Source organism: Ranitomeya variabilis, chromosome 7, assembly GCF_051348905.1.
Source record: "Ranitomeya variabilis isolate aRanVar5 chromosome 7, aRanVar5.hap1, whole genome shotgun sequence".
NCBI classification, from domain to species: Eukaryota; Metazoa; Chordata; class Amphibia; order Anura; family Dendrobatidae; genus Ranitomeya; species Ranitomeya variabilis.
Genome location: NC_135238.1, coordinates 21,077,766 through 21,090,087, shown reverse-complemented (window position 1 = coordinate 21,090,087; position 12,322 = coordinate 21,077,766). Strand labels below are relative to the sequence as shown.

The following is a 12,322-nucleotide window of genomic DNA, read 5'->3' as shown; positions in this document are numbered from 1 at the left end:
TTTAGGCCTTATTCTTCAACTTCTTAGATTCGGCTCTCCTTCTGTAAGTCACTGCAATGTTAGCAAGCAATATGGAAGACACATCGCAAGAGGAATGGGGGGTAAAAAAAATACTAGATTCTCTGGTTCCTGGTTTTGATTTGAAGTGGAGTAAACCAGTTTCAAGAAGAGGGCTTCATTTTGATTGTTGGAGCTTTAGCACTTTCTTTCTAATCATCCGATTGGATAAAGGTTAACGTTTGTTTTACTATCATATCGTGACTACGTGAGAAATGAAGAAAAAATACCCCTACTAGGAAGATATGACTTCTATTCGGCATCACTTACATAGCATTGTAGGAGGCACAAGAAATGTTCAATGGGATTTGAGCAAGGATGTCTACGGTAACCACTGTTGTCACGAAGTCGAGTCTGACGGCCCACCACTGGTACCATTGTTGGTATGTGAATATGGAATATTGCAAGGAAATCTCTTCCGTCGTCAGTTCCAATAATTTTAGTTTGACTTCTTCAGTGAACTCGTCAGCCTGCACAAAAGAAGTAAATGTGTTGGAAATAAATAAGATATTTTTTTTTCCTCAGAACCTAATAATAGGAGACATTTTATCTGGTCATAGAAAAAAAAAAAGAGCTGGTTGGGGTCTCACCGAGATACAGGTCAAACTTTAAACCACACACAAGGCCTAAATTACCTAAAGTGTAACTCCAGAGAAAGGAAGCCTGACCTGAGCTGTCACCGAAATGTCTGACTACATCTGCGATGTGTGTGTGCGATGGGTGTGTATGTATATATGTGTACCAGCATGTATAAATTATATAGTATGTATGCTAGTGTTAATGTATGGATACATGTATGCAACTATGTGCTTACATATATGTACATCTGTGTGTGTATTTATGTGCATGAATTTACATGTCTGCCTAGATGTAAGCGTGTATGTTTGTTAGTGTTAATCTATGGATAACTGTTTGTAAGCATGAGTGTGTTGGTATCAATGGTTGTGTATGTTTATTCCGGGTATTTTTTATTTGTGTGTGTATGCGGATATATATATATATATATGTATATATATATATATATATATATATATATATATATATATATATATACATATGTGTGTGTATATGTATGTACTGTATGTGTGTATGGTTACGTGTATGTCTGTATATATGTATGTAATGTATATGTGTCTGTATGTACTTTATATGTATGCGGATAAATATGTGTGTATATGTATGTACTGATGTGTGTATGGTTACATGTATGTCTGTATATATGTATGTAATGTATATGTGTCTGTACTTTATATGTATGCGTATATATATGTGTGTGTATAAGTATGTACTGAATGTGTATATGGTTACATGTATGCCTGTATCTATGTATGTAATGTATATGTGTCTTTATGCGGATATGTATATATATATATATATGTGTGTGTTTATGTATGTACTGTATGTGTGTATGGTTACACGTATGTCTGTATATATGTATGTAATGTATATGTGTCTGTATACGGATATATGTGTGTGTATATGTATGTACTGTATGTGTGTATGGTTACGCGTATGTCTGTATATATGTATGTAATGTATGTGTGTCTGTATGCGGATATATATGTATGTGTATATGTATGTACTGTATGTGTGTATGGTTACGCGTATGTCTGTATATATGTATGTAATGTATGTGTGTCTGTATGTACTTTATATGTATGCGGATATATATGTGTGTGTATATGTATGTACTGTATGTGTGTATGGTTACGCGTATGTCTGTATATATGTATGTAATGTATATGTGTCTGTATACGGATATATGTGTGTGTATATGTATGTACTGTATGTGTGTATGGTTACATGTATGTCTGTATATATGTATGTAATGTATATGTGTCTGTATGTACTTTATATGTATGCGGATATATATGTGTGTGTATATGTATGTATTGTATGTGTGTATGATTACGCGTATGTCTGTATATATGTATGTAATGTATGTGTGTCTGTATGCGGATATATATGTATGTGTATATGTATGTACTGTATGTGTGTATGGTTACGCGTATGTCTGTATATATGTATGTAATGTATGTGTGTCTGTATGTACTTTATATGTATGCGCATATGTATGTGTGTGGATGCCATCACATGTACTTGGAATATGTTGGCATTTCTTTACCATTATCTATACAGTAAGTGTATTGGTGTAAACACATTAAAATATTGAGTCTGTAATGTCATTACCCTTCAGTGAATTCAGTGCTATTCACTAGGAGCCAGTGGGTGTTATAATTCAGTTTATAAAGAGGCATGCCCCCTCACCAGCTTGCAACAAGCATTGGATTACCCACCATAACACAAGGGCATACGATCACCTATGAGGAACAATGCAGCAAAAAAAAAAAAAAAAATCCAACTCCAGTGCATTTCTTCTACCAACATGCCTCCGATATTACGAGATAGGTTATATTTTGTTTTATGAGAAGAAGAGTTGGAAATTCATTAGACTTCTTCAGTCTGCCTTTTCATAGTTACTCAGACAATCCTTTCTTGACAATACCAAAAGTATAGGAAATATCTATGTGTGCTAGAATGTATGGCTGTCGGAGTTCCCAGTTCCACCTATTGCCCAATATTAGTACTGTAGACAACTGAACGTAGCATACACCATATTCAATTCATTCTATGTCGTTGGTTGAAAAACTGTAAAGCGTAAAACATTATGTGAAATGACAAAAATATAAGTGGGCACTAATGGTGTTTTTTTTTCTTTAATGCAACCCAAATCACTAATCTTTCTGATCCCAGAGAGAGGGCACTTAAAATCCCCCCAAAAAGTTATTTTTATATTTCGAAATTCACTTTTTGCATTTGCATTTTCCCACAACCTTAGAAGGGAAATTGTTGAATAAATAGAAGAAAGGGATATGAAAAAAAAAAAGCTGCAATATTTACCGCTTAAAAAGGGTCAAGAGGATATATGTAAAGCAAATCCAACTAGTAAAGTCCAATCACCCAGATCATTAATGCCATAAGGAAACCAACAACTGAAACTTCACAACTCTGTCCGATATACAGTATTTCTCTATCATTTTAAATGTTGAGTTCATTGAGCGGAATTCTGAGGTTTAGATCATTGGTTTCCATATAAGAACTAATTAGGAACATCACTGAGACACCTGCACCACCTCTAATTTAATATAGCCACTGAGTTGATGCAAAACATTTGTTATGTAGCTAATAAAAAGAACAAGTTTGTGTTAAATGTTAAGCCAATGCTTAGAAGCAAAGATTGGTGTTAGGGGGTATTTTGGTCTAAACCCGATGTTTAGTTTAAACTTGATTAATATGTTTTTTAGGAGTTTTAAGAATCTGTATAAATCTATTTCACCAGTGAAACCCCAGTAAAATCCAGCATACTAATTAGTTGTCAAATGAACCATAACGACAGTAGATCCAGTCAAACAGGTTAGACAGTAAGAGCTAATTATATCATCAGAATGATGTGATTGTTCCTTATAAATAATGCATGCACTGATTTTTAGAGGTTGATTGTAATAATTGCAAACAAGTCTTTCCATAAGTTAATTGCTTTGTTTGTGAGGAAGTAAAAATCCCATACCATGTTTGCCAACAATAACTGATCGAAAGTTGACCAATAGTTATTGTGAGATCAAACATTTGGAGTAATTACATTGCACAGATCTGAGGTATGTAGAACATTCCTTGGCATCAAGAAGGTGCAGGGATGGGTGAAGATCTAAATACCTTATATATTATTATATCACTCATAATTGTTTCTGCTGTCAAAACAAATTATAATATCAGCATGTTGACCAATACACAAAAATAAAAAAATCTGATTTTTAGGAACCGCAATGGGGTCCTTACCAGTCTAAACCTTATCTCTGCTTCCCTCTTGCTGCAAGGAAATCTCTTTACAAGATAGTAATCTGACTAAAGGAGTGAATAATGCCTTCTTTTGTATCATTGTAATTCCATTATAGATACAATGCAAAAGAACTAATAAAGAAACATAGGGCCCACTGTGACACCTGATGATAAATACCACATCTTACCTTGTAAAGAGACCGCCTTCGTCTCCTTAAGGAATTCTGTAAACGATTTCTTGTTTCCTATCAAAAGGCAGTATTTTGTTTTTTTTCTTTTTTGTCAACTAATGGTTTATTGTTTTTTTATTTTGCTTGGCAGAAAATTGCGGTAAACTTGTTGCACCCCATCGTTTGCTACAATGAATGAACATTATTCTAACCTATCCCTCTACCTTCTGATTTTATAGTGATATGGATGCTTGCCGTGACATTTTTCTCATTTTTTTTATGCTTGTCGAAGTAAAAGGGTAAAAAAACACCCAGAATCATTTGCACACTCATCATTGATTTGCTCTAGCTGTCCATTACACCCAGTGTTTTAGAGACATTGAAAGGATTGTCAAGTAATTCTGAAATGGCACTTGTAAAATTGAATGGAAGGTATGCAATACAATAGCTTCAAGTTATTACCTCAATAAGTTGTTCATTAAAACCGTCCCAAAAAAATCCACAATTCTCGATTGTCTTCGCAGTGTCGTTTTCAACTATGAGGTACTCAAAGATGATCTCTATGAGGGTTACATTGCTGTGTGCTTCTGTTTTGGTGAATACTATTTGTCCCATCTGCGATGGGGAAAATTGATCTAATGCCTGAAGCTGTAGAAGAAAGAGGAACAAAATGGAAAGACTTTTTTTAACAGTGGACAATCCAAAAATATATGGACGTTAACTGTGTTACGATAGTTGGTTTGTCTTATAAGAGTACAAGCTGATCCTCCAAAGAAGACCCCAATGGATCTGACTTTAGGGACAATAATTTACCACTAGAGTCTATCAGATGATTCAAAAAGAACCTATTAGACCTTATTCTACGTCCTATGTAATAACATTACAAAGCAACTAAAGGTGGGAGGGAACATGTTCTGTATAGACAGAGGGAGGGTCCCTCAAAATCTCTTCTTCTGGCGGGCTCTGTGAACTTCAACCTATTATTATTAAGTCTAATTTTGATCCAAATAAACTTAAAATCTCAATGAAGCAGTTACTAAGAGCCTCATATTAGAGGAAACGTTCCATCCTCACTTCACCCTCCTTCCAGCCTGGATCAATCTAAGACCCATCACTTGTATATTTTTATATTTTATATAGCTTTAACATATTCCACAGCGCTGTACTGAAATTGCCTTTACTTATATCGGTTCACAATATAAAATTCCAATTTAAACTACTTGTAATTTTTGGGGAGTCGGATTCAAAACCTAGGATCTCAGTCCGACAAAGCCACAAAGCTAAGAATCTGTCTCTCAAGAAAATCCGTAGTCTCACTGCTCTTACTGTAAAGAATCATCATCTATGCAGCGATGTAGTATAGGAAATGTACTTTCAACAAAAATGACTTTTTTTAGATTGTAAGAAATAGTTTATAACCAAAGTCATATCTTCCTAAAAAGATTTGTTGCTTTTTTTTTGTTGTCATCATTGAATTGTATTCTTACCACATCAAAATTGGGATTCAGCGTCTCTATTACTATAATACTGATTTCCAATTTAAATCCTTTGAAATTGATGTCAAGCCAATTGCCTCCACTTTCCACGCATCCTTTTAAAAGAGAAATATTAAAACTTGAGTAATTTGGTGAAGAAACAAAGTTACCAGAGACATTATACAAAATCTCGATCTGCATAGTCATTAATGAGGTGAGTTAAGGGCCACACTATTGTATTTCTAGAAGCCTAGAAAATAGCGCAACACACTTTGCACACAGATACGGTCTTGTATAGAGTTCTCCTGCCATTGTCTCATCTTTACGGTAATAACTGTACTCCATCCGCTCCTGGAGTGCATATTAGTCTACGGACATATTTCTGACCGCTAACAACCAATCGTTGCAGCTGCCATAAAGCAAACACACCCCAATTTGTGAAAATAAATAGCAACGTTTTAGAAAAAAAACAAAACTTGACTTATCTTCTATAGACATATATTGAATACCGAGTAATAGAATTACATAAAGCATTCTCTTTACATGTGGTCACTTACTGCTTGTGTCATTCTGAAGGTATCCTACTATCCAGTTGACAACATCAGATTTTGTCTCGTCCTCCATTTGCCCAATTGCAGAGTCAAGTCCTCCAACACTAAAGAAGAAATGCAAGCAAAAAATTTTTAATATGGACTCTAATTTTCATTGTAATAATTGTGGCAGCCGGTGTTCCGCAAAGCATTCGTTCTTAAATGTTATTCTTTGTAAAAATGAAAAATTCGATTTTTCAAGATGTCTGCTGTTCCTCATTCAAGAGGATTTTTACTTTTAGTGTATAAAAAAATCTGCTCTGTCTGATGGAATCAGGACTACTGTGTCTACTAATGATCTGTATGTCCAAGACATAATCATAGACATATTTGTGACCCCTGGATGTGAAGAATGATAGTTCTATTAATTGTCAAATTATAAAAAAAAATGTTGAAAATGTGCTACCCCTTTGACCTTCTATACTAAGCTCGTTTTAATTGTTTACCCCTCTCAAATTGTTCTATCTAACACTATAATGAGTTGTTGTTGTTTTTTCTCAAAAACAGAGCTACTCTTATTTGTCGTCTGTGAGATATAGTCACTTTAATGGAGCTAAACTGTAATAGCAAACACAACCCAAGAGTGGAGCTGGTCGGGTAAAATTGAAGCCCTTCTTTCAATTTGACAACTGTTTCTTGATGATTGTCTTGTGTAATATCTCTGCTATAGAGTCTATGACATGATGATCAAAGTTAACGCTCCGGATGCCATTCTTTCTTTCTAAATGCCAAATCTGTCTGATACGGATTTTATTTTTGTGTTCCTCTTCGTCAAAAACTCAAAAGTAGAACTTGTTAAAACTTTGGTTTATACCAACCCAAAAGAAGGCTTACACTTACTGTAAGCGCTTCCTCAAAAAAATCATTTGTGGTTGACAAAATGATTAGAACATAGATGTATGTTCAACCTATGATGCAAATTACAGCTTATTAACTAAAACATTTCAGCGTCAAGTCAAATGCTACATACATGGATTGCATGTTGTTGCAGCCATCCACCACACCGTTGGAGAGTACGGAAAGTTCTTGGGTGGTAATTGCAGACAAGGCAAAGGGCAAATATTCTTGGTACCAGATGAGCCAATCATTAGTGCTGAACTCGGCAAACCTTTGTTCCAAAATTGCCCAAACCCCTTGTAAGAAGAGCCTTCGGACATTAAAGTTGACGATAAATTGGATATTAATCTGTGAAGAAAGAAAACAAGATGAACTCATTGGAAAACAATATTTGAGAGGACCAAATGCGGTAAGATTTTGTGTAGCTTTTAATTCATTGTGTTTTCTGGTAGACCGCCACTCACCCGAATTAGATATGCTTTCAATTCTATCATGAATAATTTTAAGTACTCAAATCCCTTGACTTTCAGGAAGGTGATGACTGCTGATATACGAATCTCAAAGTCTATTGGAGATGCAGAAGTCAATAATTCAGATGTTTCGATAAGCTGCAGACTTTGACTTAAGCTGAGATATGCAAAAGCAAGATACTAGGAAATAAAAGAAAGCACAAAGAAATGGTCAACACATTTGCTTTTGAAAAGGGTTTAACTACTTTCGAGAATGAAGCTTCAGAGACACCTGGAAATCAGTCACTGTCTCCAAGGCAAATGCTATCCTTAGGGTTGTGCAACCTGTGCTATCAACTACCACGCGGATGGCCTAGTGTCGAAAACTTGTGACCACCACCATGAATTGTACGGCACTGTTGAAAGTCTACTTTATGTTTGGAGATAATATTTGGATGGTAATATTTCTGCACTGTTATATAGACTCCATACACTCTATTAATTTGGTAGTGTTAATTGGCCAACTTATGACAATGTTATTTTCACATCATGCAGTATGGCGCTTATATTAGATACTATGTGATAGCTTATGGTTATTTCCACATTATAGGGAGTTGGGAGTCAACAGAAGGTACAGGGTGTTAGCAACATACTTTTCTGGAAAAATAATAACTAAGTTTGACGAGAACAAAGACTTACTCCATCGAAGTAGGGATTGAAAACCATAATATCATCATATGAAAAATTGCTAGCGGACATCCCTAAATTGAGCTGCAACCACACGGAACTTGACACACCGTATGTGCAAGCGGATCCTGCAGAAATAAGAAATCATTTATTACAAGATTTATTTTTTTGTACTAGTACTCAACTTTATTGGGCTCATTATGAAAATATATAAAAAAAAACAACATTGTCCAGGCTAAAATGTCTTTTTTTTTCTTCACAGAAGCAGTCTCTGATACTCCTTTAGGGTTCATGTGCTGCTCTCTATGCAATGCATGAGCATGTAACATCCTCCAGTCCAAAATACAATGTTTGAAAACTTTATCTGCTCTGCTAAATAGGAAAGACTCCAGAACACTATGAGTTTTCTAAATCCAATGTGAATTCTAGATTCTATACAGGAAAAAAAAAAGACCCTTACCTGACTTTTGTACTTCTGAGTTTAAGTAATCGCGTCGGTAGTTATACAATAATGTTTGCACATCTTCTGAAAAACTGGAATAATCTAAATCAATAGCGGCATATCTGTAAGAAAACAGAATGTAGCCAAAATCTAGTTAATACCATAGAGCAAAGAATAGGGTTAAGTAGTGGAAAGTGTAGATCTCAGGGTTACTTACACGGCCTGGTAATCGGAGCAATCTCCGAGGACAATCAGGTCGAGGATAGAACTATTGATATATTTAAATAAGAAGCTGAATTTCACTTGGAAGATCGTGGTTATTTGTGGTCTACAAAGAGGATCGTCGGAAGCGTTAAGCTTGATGAGTGCAGTATACAGCAAGGAGTATGAGATCTCTTGGCCGTAGTCATCCGCTGACAAGGCAGATAGAAAATTGAAAATGAAGCTAATGTCTTTGTTATCCAGTACTTGCAGAACAGGTAAAGCTGTTTGATAGCTGCTGAAAGATTTGGAAACACCAACGTATTGGGCCAATTGGAAGTCTGTTAAGCCTCCTATTGCAGATTCCTGTTAAGTAAAAAGTTCAATAATACGTTGAATTACCATTTATTACAATTTACCCTAATGAAGAATTGATTACTTCAAAGTAGCAACTTACCATCTCTGCATTGCTAAAAGCTACAGATATTGAAGTAAAGTCAACATTTGGAAGAAACGCTCCATAGTAGGACTTGATAGAATCGGCTGCGTTTGTTTTCGTGCAAGCTTAAAAGGCAAAAATAATTTAGTTAATAAAATGCACTTGTGGTGGACACAATCCATACTGATTAGCATGGCTAGGATCTCTGGCCCCACCCATGCTGATACATTTCCATTAAACTTACAATGGGCGGAAAGAAAACTAGTGATCCATGATCCAATTTGTTCCCTCTTGCTTTGGTCAAATTTAGAGTACGATACAGATAGGCCCAAAACACTGTGAAAATAACGAAACTCAAAGGTTAGCAAACTTTTGAATTTTAGGATAGAATTTGCCATGTTTTCATCGAAAACAATAACTTACTAAGAACTTGAGAACTTGGGGTTCTCAACTTATCATGGACTCACTATACTTACATGCTCTCAAAGCTGTCACATGAAATAGACAAGGAAGTTATGCAGTCCAGAATATCTCCGTCAATGCTAGGAATATACGGGTATAATTTTTCTGTGAACCACGTTGCTAAAAAACCTGGAGTAAGATTTTCGGGATTTTCAGACATGTTTTCCCATAATGAATTCAGAAAATACTTTCTGTTGTCTTCTGATATGTCAGCAGAAGGGATCTGAAATATGAAGATTCAAAACTAAATAAAGGGATATGTTGCACTGCAGTGTGGTGGTCAGGAAAAAATGCAACTGCTATCATATTCTAGGCAACTGCTGCGTCCTTACTGGATGTAGATGTGCTTACTTGGTTATTGAGTATGTTTACGGTGGCCCCAAGAGTGTCCAGAGATATTTGTGAGATGATCAAAGCGAAGGCCTCCTGTGATGTGACAGTCGTGTTACCAGGAAGGTAACATCCAAGGATTGCGGCATAGGTGGTAGCTGGGAGGCCTCCAATCTACGGAGAAGAAAGCAAAAAGATAATTTCAAGCAATCATTAATGAGGAGCATCGTATGACTGTCTATGAGTTAGATTCAGAAAATATACTTAGTTATAGTAGTAGTTTTATTGTTGTACAACAAGAGACAGTATTATAGTAGTTATATTCTTGTACATAGGGGGCAGTATTATAGTAGTTACATTCTTGTACATATGAGCAGTATTATAGTAGTTATATTCTTGTACACAGGAGCTGTAATATAGTAGTTATATTCTTGTACATAGGGGCAGTATTATAGTAGTTATATTCTTGTACATAGGGGCAGTATTATAGTTATGTTCTTGTACATAGGAGCAGTATTATAGTAGTTATATTCTTGTACATAGGGGCAGTATTATAGTAGTTATATTCTTGTACATAGGGGCAGTATTATAGTAATTATATTCTTGTACATAGGGGGCAGTATTATAGTAGTTATATACTTGTACATAGGGGAAGTATTATAGTAGTTATATTCTTGTACATAGGAGCAGTATTATAGTAGTTATATTCTTGTACATAGGGGCAGTATTATAGTAGTTATATACTTGTACATAGGGGAAGTATTATAGTAGTTATATTCTTGTACATAGGAGCAGTATTATAGTAGTTATATTCTTGTACATAGGGGCAGTATTATAGTAGTTATATTCTTGTACACAGGAGCAGTATTATAGTAGTTATATTCTTGTACATAGGGGCAGTATTATAGTAGTTATATTCTTGTACATAGGGACAGTATTATAGTAGTTATATTCTTGTACATAGGAGGCAGTATTATAGTAGTTATATTCTTGTACATAGGAGCAGTATTATAGTAGTTATATTCCTGTACATAGGAGCAGTATTATAGTAGTTATATTCTTGTACATAGGGGCAGTATTATAGTAGTTATATTCTTGTACATAGGGGCAGTATTATAGTAGTTATATTCTTGTACATAGGGAGCAGTATTATAGTAGTTATATTCTTGTACATAGGGGCAGTATTATAGTAGTTATATTCTTGTACATAGAGGGCAGTATTATAGCAGTTATATTCTTGTACATAGGGGCAGTATTATAGTAGTTATATTCTTGTACATAGGAGCAGTATTATAGTAGTTATATTCTTGTACATAGGGGCAGTATTATAGTAGTTATATTCTTGTACATAGGGGGAAGTATTATAGTAGTTATATTCTTGTACATAGGAGCAGTATTATAGTAGTTATATTCTTGTACATAGGAGCAGTATTATAGTAGTTATATTCTTGTACATAGGAGCAGTATTATAGTAGTTATATTCTTGTACATAGGGGCAGTATTATAGTAGTTATATTCTTGTACATAGGGAGCAGTATTATAGTAGTTATATTCTTGTACATAGGGGCAGTATTATAGTAGTTATATTCTTGTACATAGAGGGCAGTATTATAGCAGTTATATTCTTGTACATAGGGGCAGTATTATAGTAGTTATATTCTTGTACATAGGAGCAGTATTATAGTAGTTATATTCTTGTACACAGGAGCTGTATTATAGTAGTTATATTCTTGTACATAGGGGCAGTATTATAGTAGTTATATTCTTGTACACAGGAGCAGTATTATAGTAGTTATGTTCTTGTACATAGGGGCAGTATTATAGTAGTTATATTCCTGTACATAGGGGCAGTATTATAGTATTTATATTCTTGTACATAGGGGCAGTATTATAGTAGTTATATTCTTGTACATAGGAGCAGTATTATAGTAGTTATATTCTTGTACATAGGGGCAGTATTATAGTAGTTATATTCTTGTACATAGGGAGCAGTATTATAGTAGTTATATTCTTGTACATAGGGGCAGTATTATATTAGTTATATTCTTGTACATAGAGGGCAGTATTATAGCAGTTATATTCTTGTACATAGGGGCAGTATTATAGTAGTTATATTCCTGTACACAGGAGCAGTATTATAGTAGTTATGTTCTTATACATAGGAGCAGTATTATAGTAGTTATATTCTTGTACATAGGAGCAGTATTATAGTAGTTATATTCTTGTACACAGGAGCAGTATTATAGTAGTTATGTTCTTGTACATAGGGGCAGTATTATAGTAGTTATATTCTTGTACATAGGAGCAGTATTATAGTAGTTATATTCTTGTACATAGGAGCAGTAT

At 34.7% G+C, this 12,322-nt stretch overlaps 1 protein-coding gene across 1 annotated transcript in view; it reads right to left on the bottom strand.

Moving 5' to 3' along the window:
* LOC143786175 (uncharacterized) overlaps positions 1–12,322 on the bottom strand; it is a 34,591-nt gene that overhangs the window by 1,346 nt on the left and 20,923 nt on the right. Inside the window, exons 14-26 of the mRNA XM_077275464.1 lie at positions 9,998–10,150; positions 9,661–9,869; positions 9,429–9,520; positions 9,203–9,309; positions 8,762–9,111; positions 8,563–8,666; positions 8,115–8,230; positions 7,431–7,616; positions 7,100–7,314; positions 6,097–6,194; positions 5,552–5,655; positions 4,527–4,712; positions 328–527 (exon numbers count right to left, since the gene is read on the bottom strand). Of these exons, the coding sequence (XP_077131579.1) occupies positions 328–527; positions 4,527–4,712; positions 5,552–5,655; positions 6,097–6,194; positions 7,100–7,314; positions 7,431–7,616; positions 8,115–8,230; positions 8,563–8,666; positions 8,762–9,111; positions 9,203–9,309; positions 9,429–9,520; positions 9,661–9,869; positions 9,998–10,150 (2,120 nt within the window). The remainder of the gene's footprint in view (positions 1–327; positions 528–4,526; positions 4,713–5,551; positions 5,656–6,096; positions 6,195–7,099; positions 7,315–7,430; positions 7,617–8,114; positions 8,231–8,562; positions 8,667–8,761; positions 9,112–9,202; positions 9,310–9,428; positions 9,521–9,660; positions 9,870–9,997; positions 10,151–12,322) is intronic.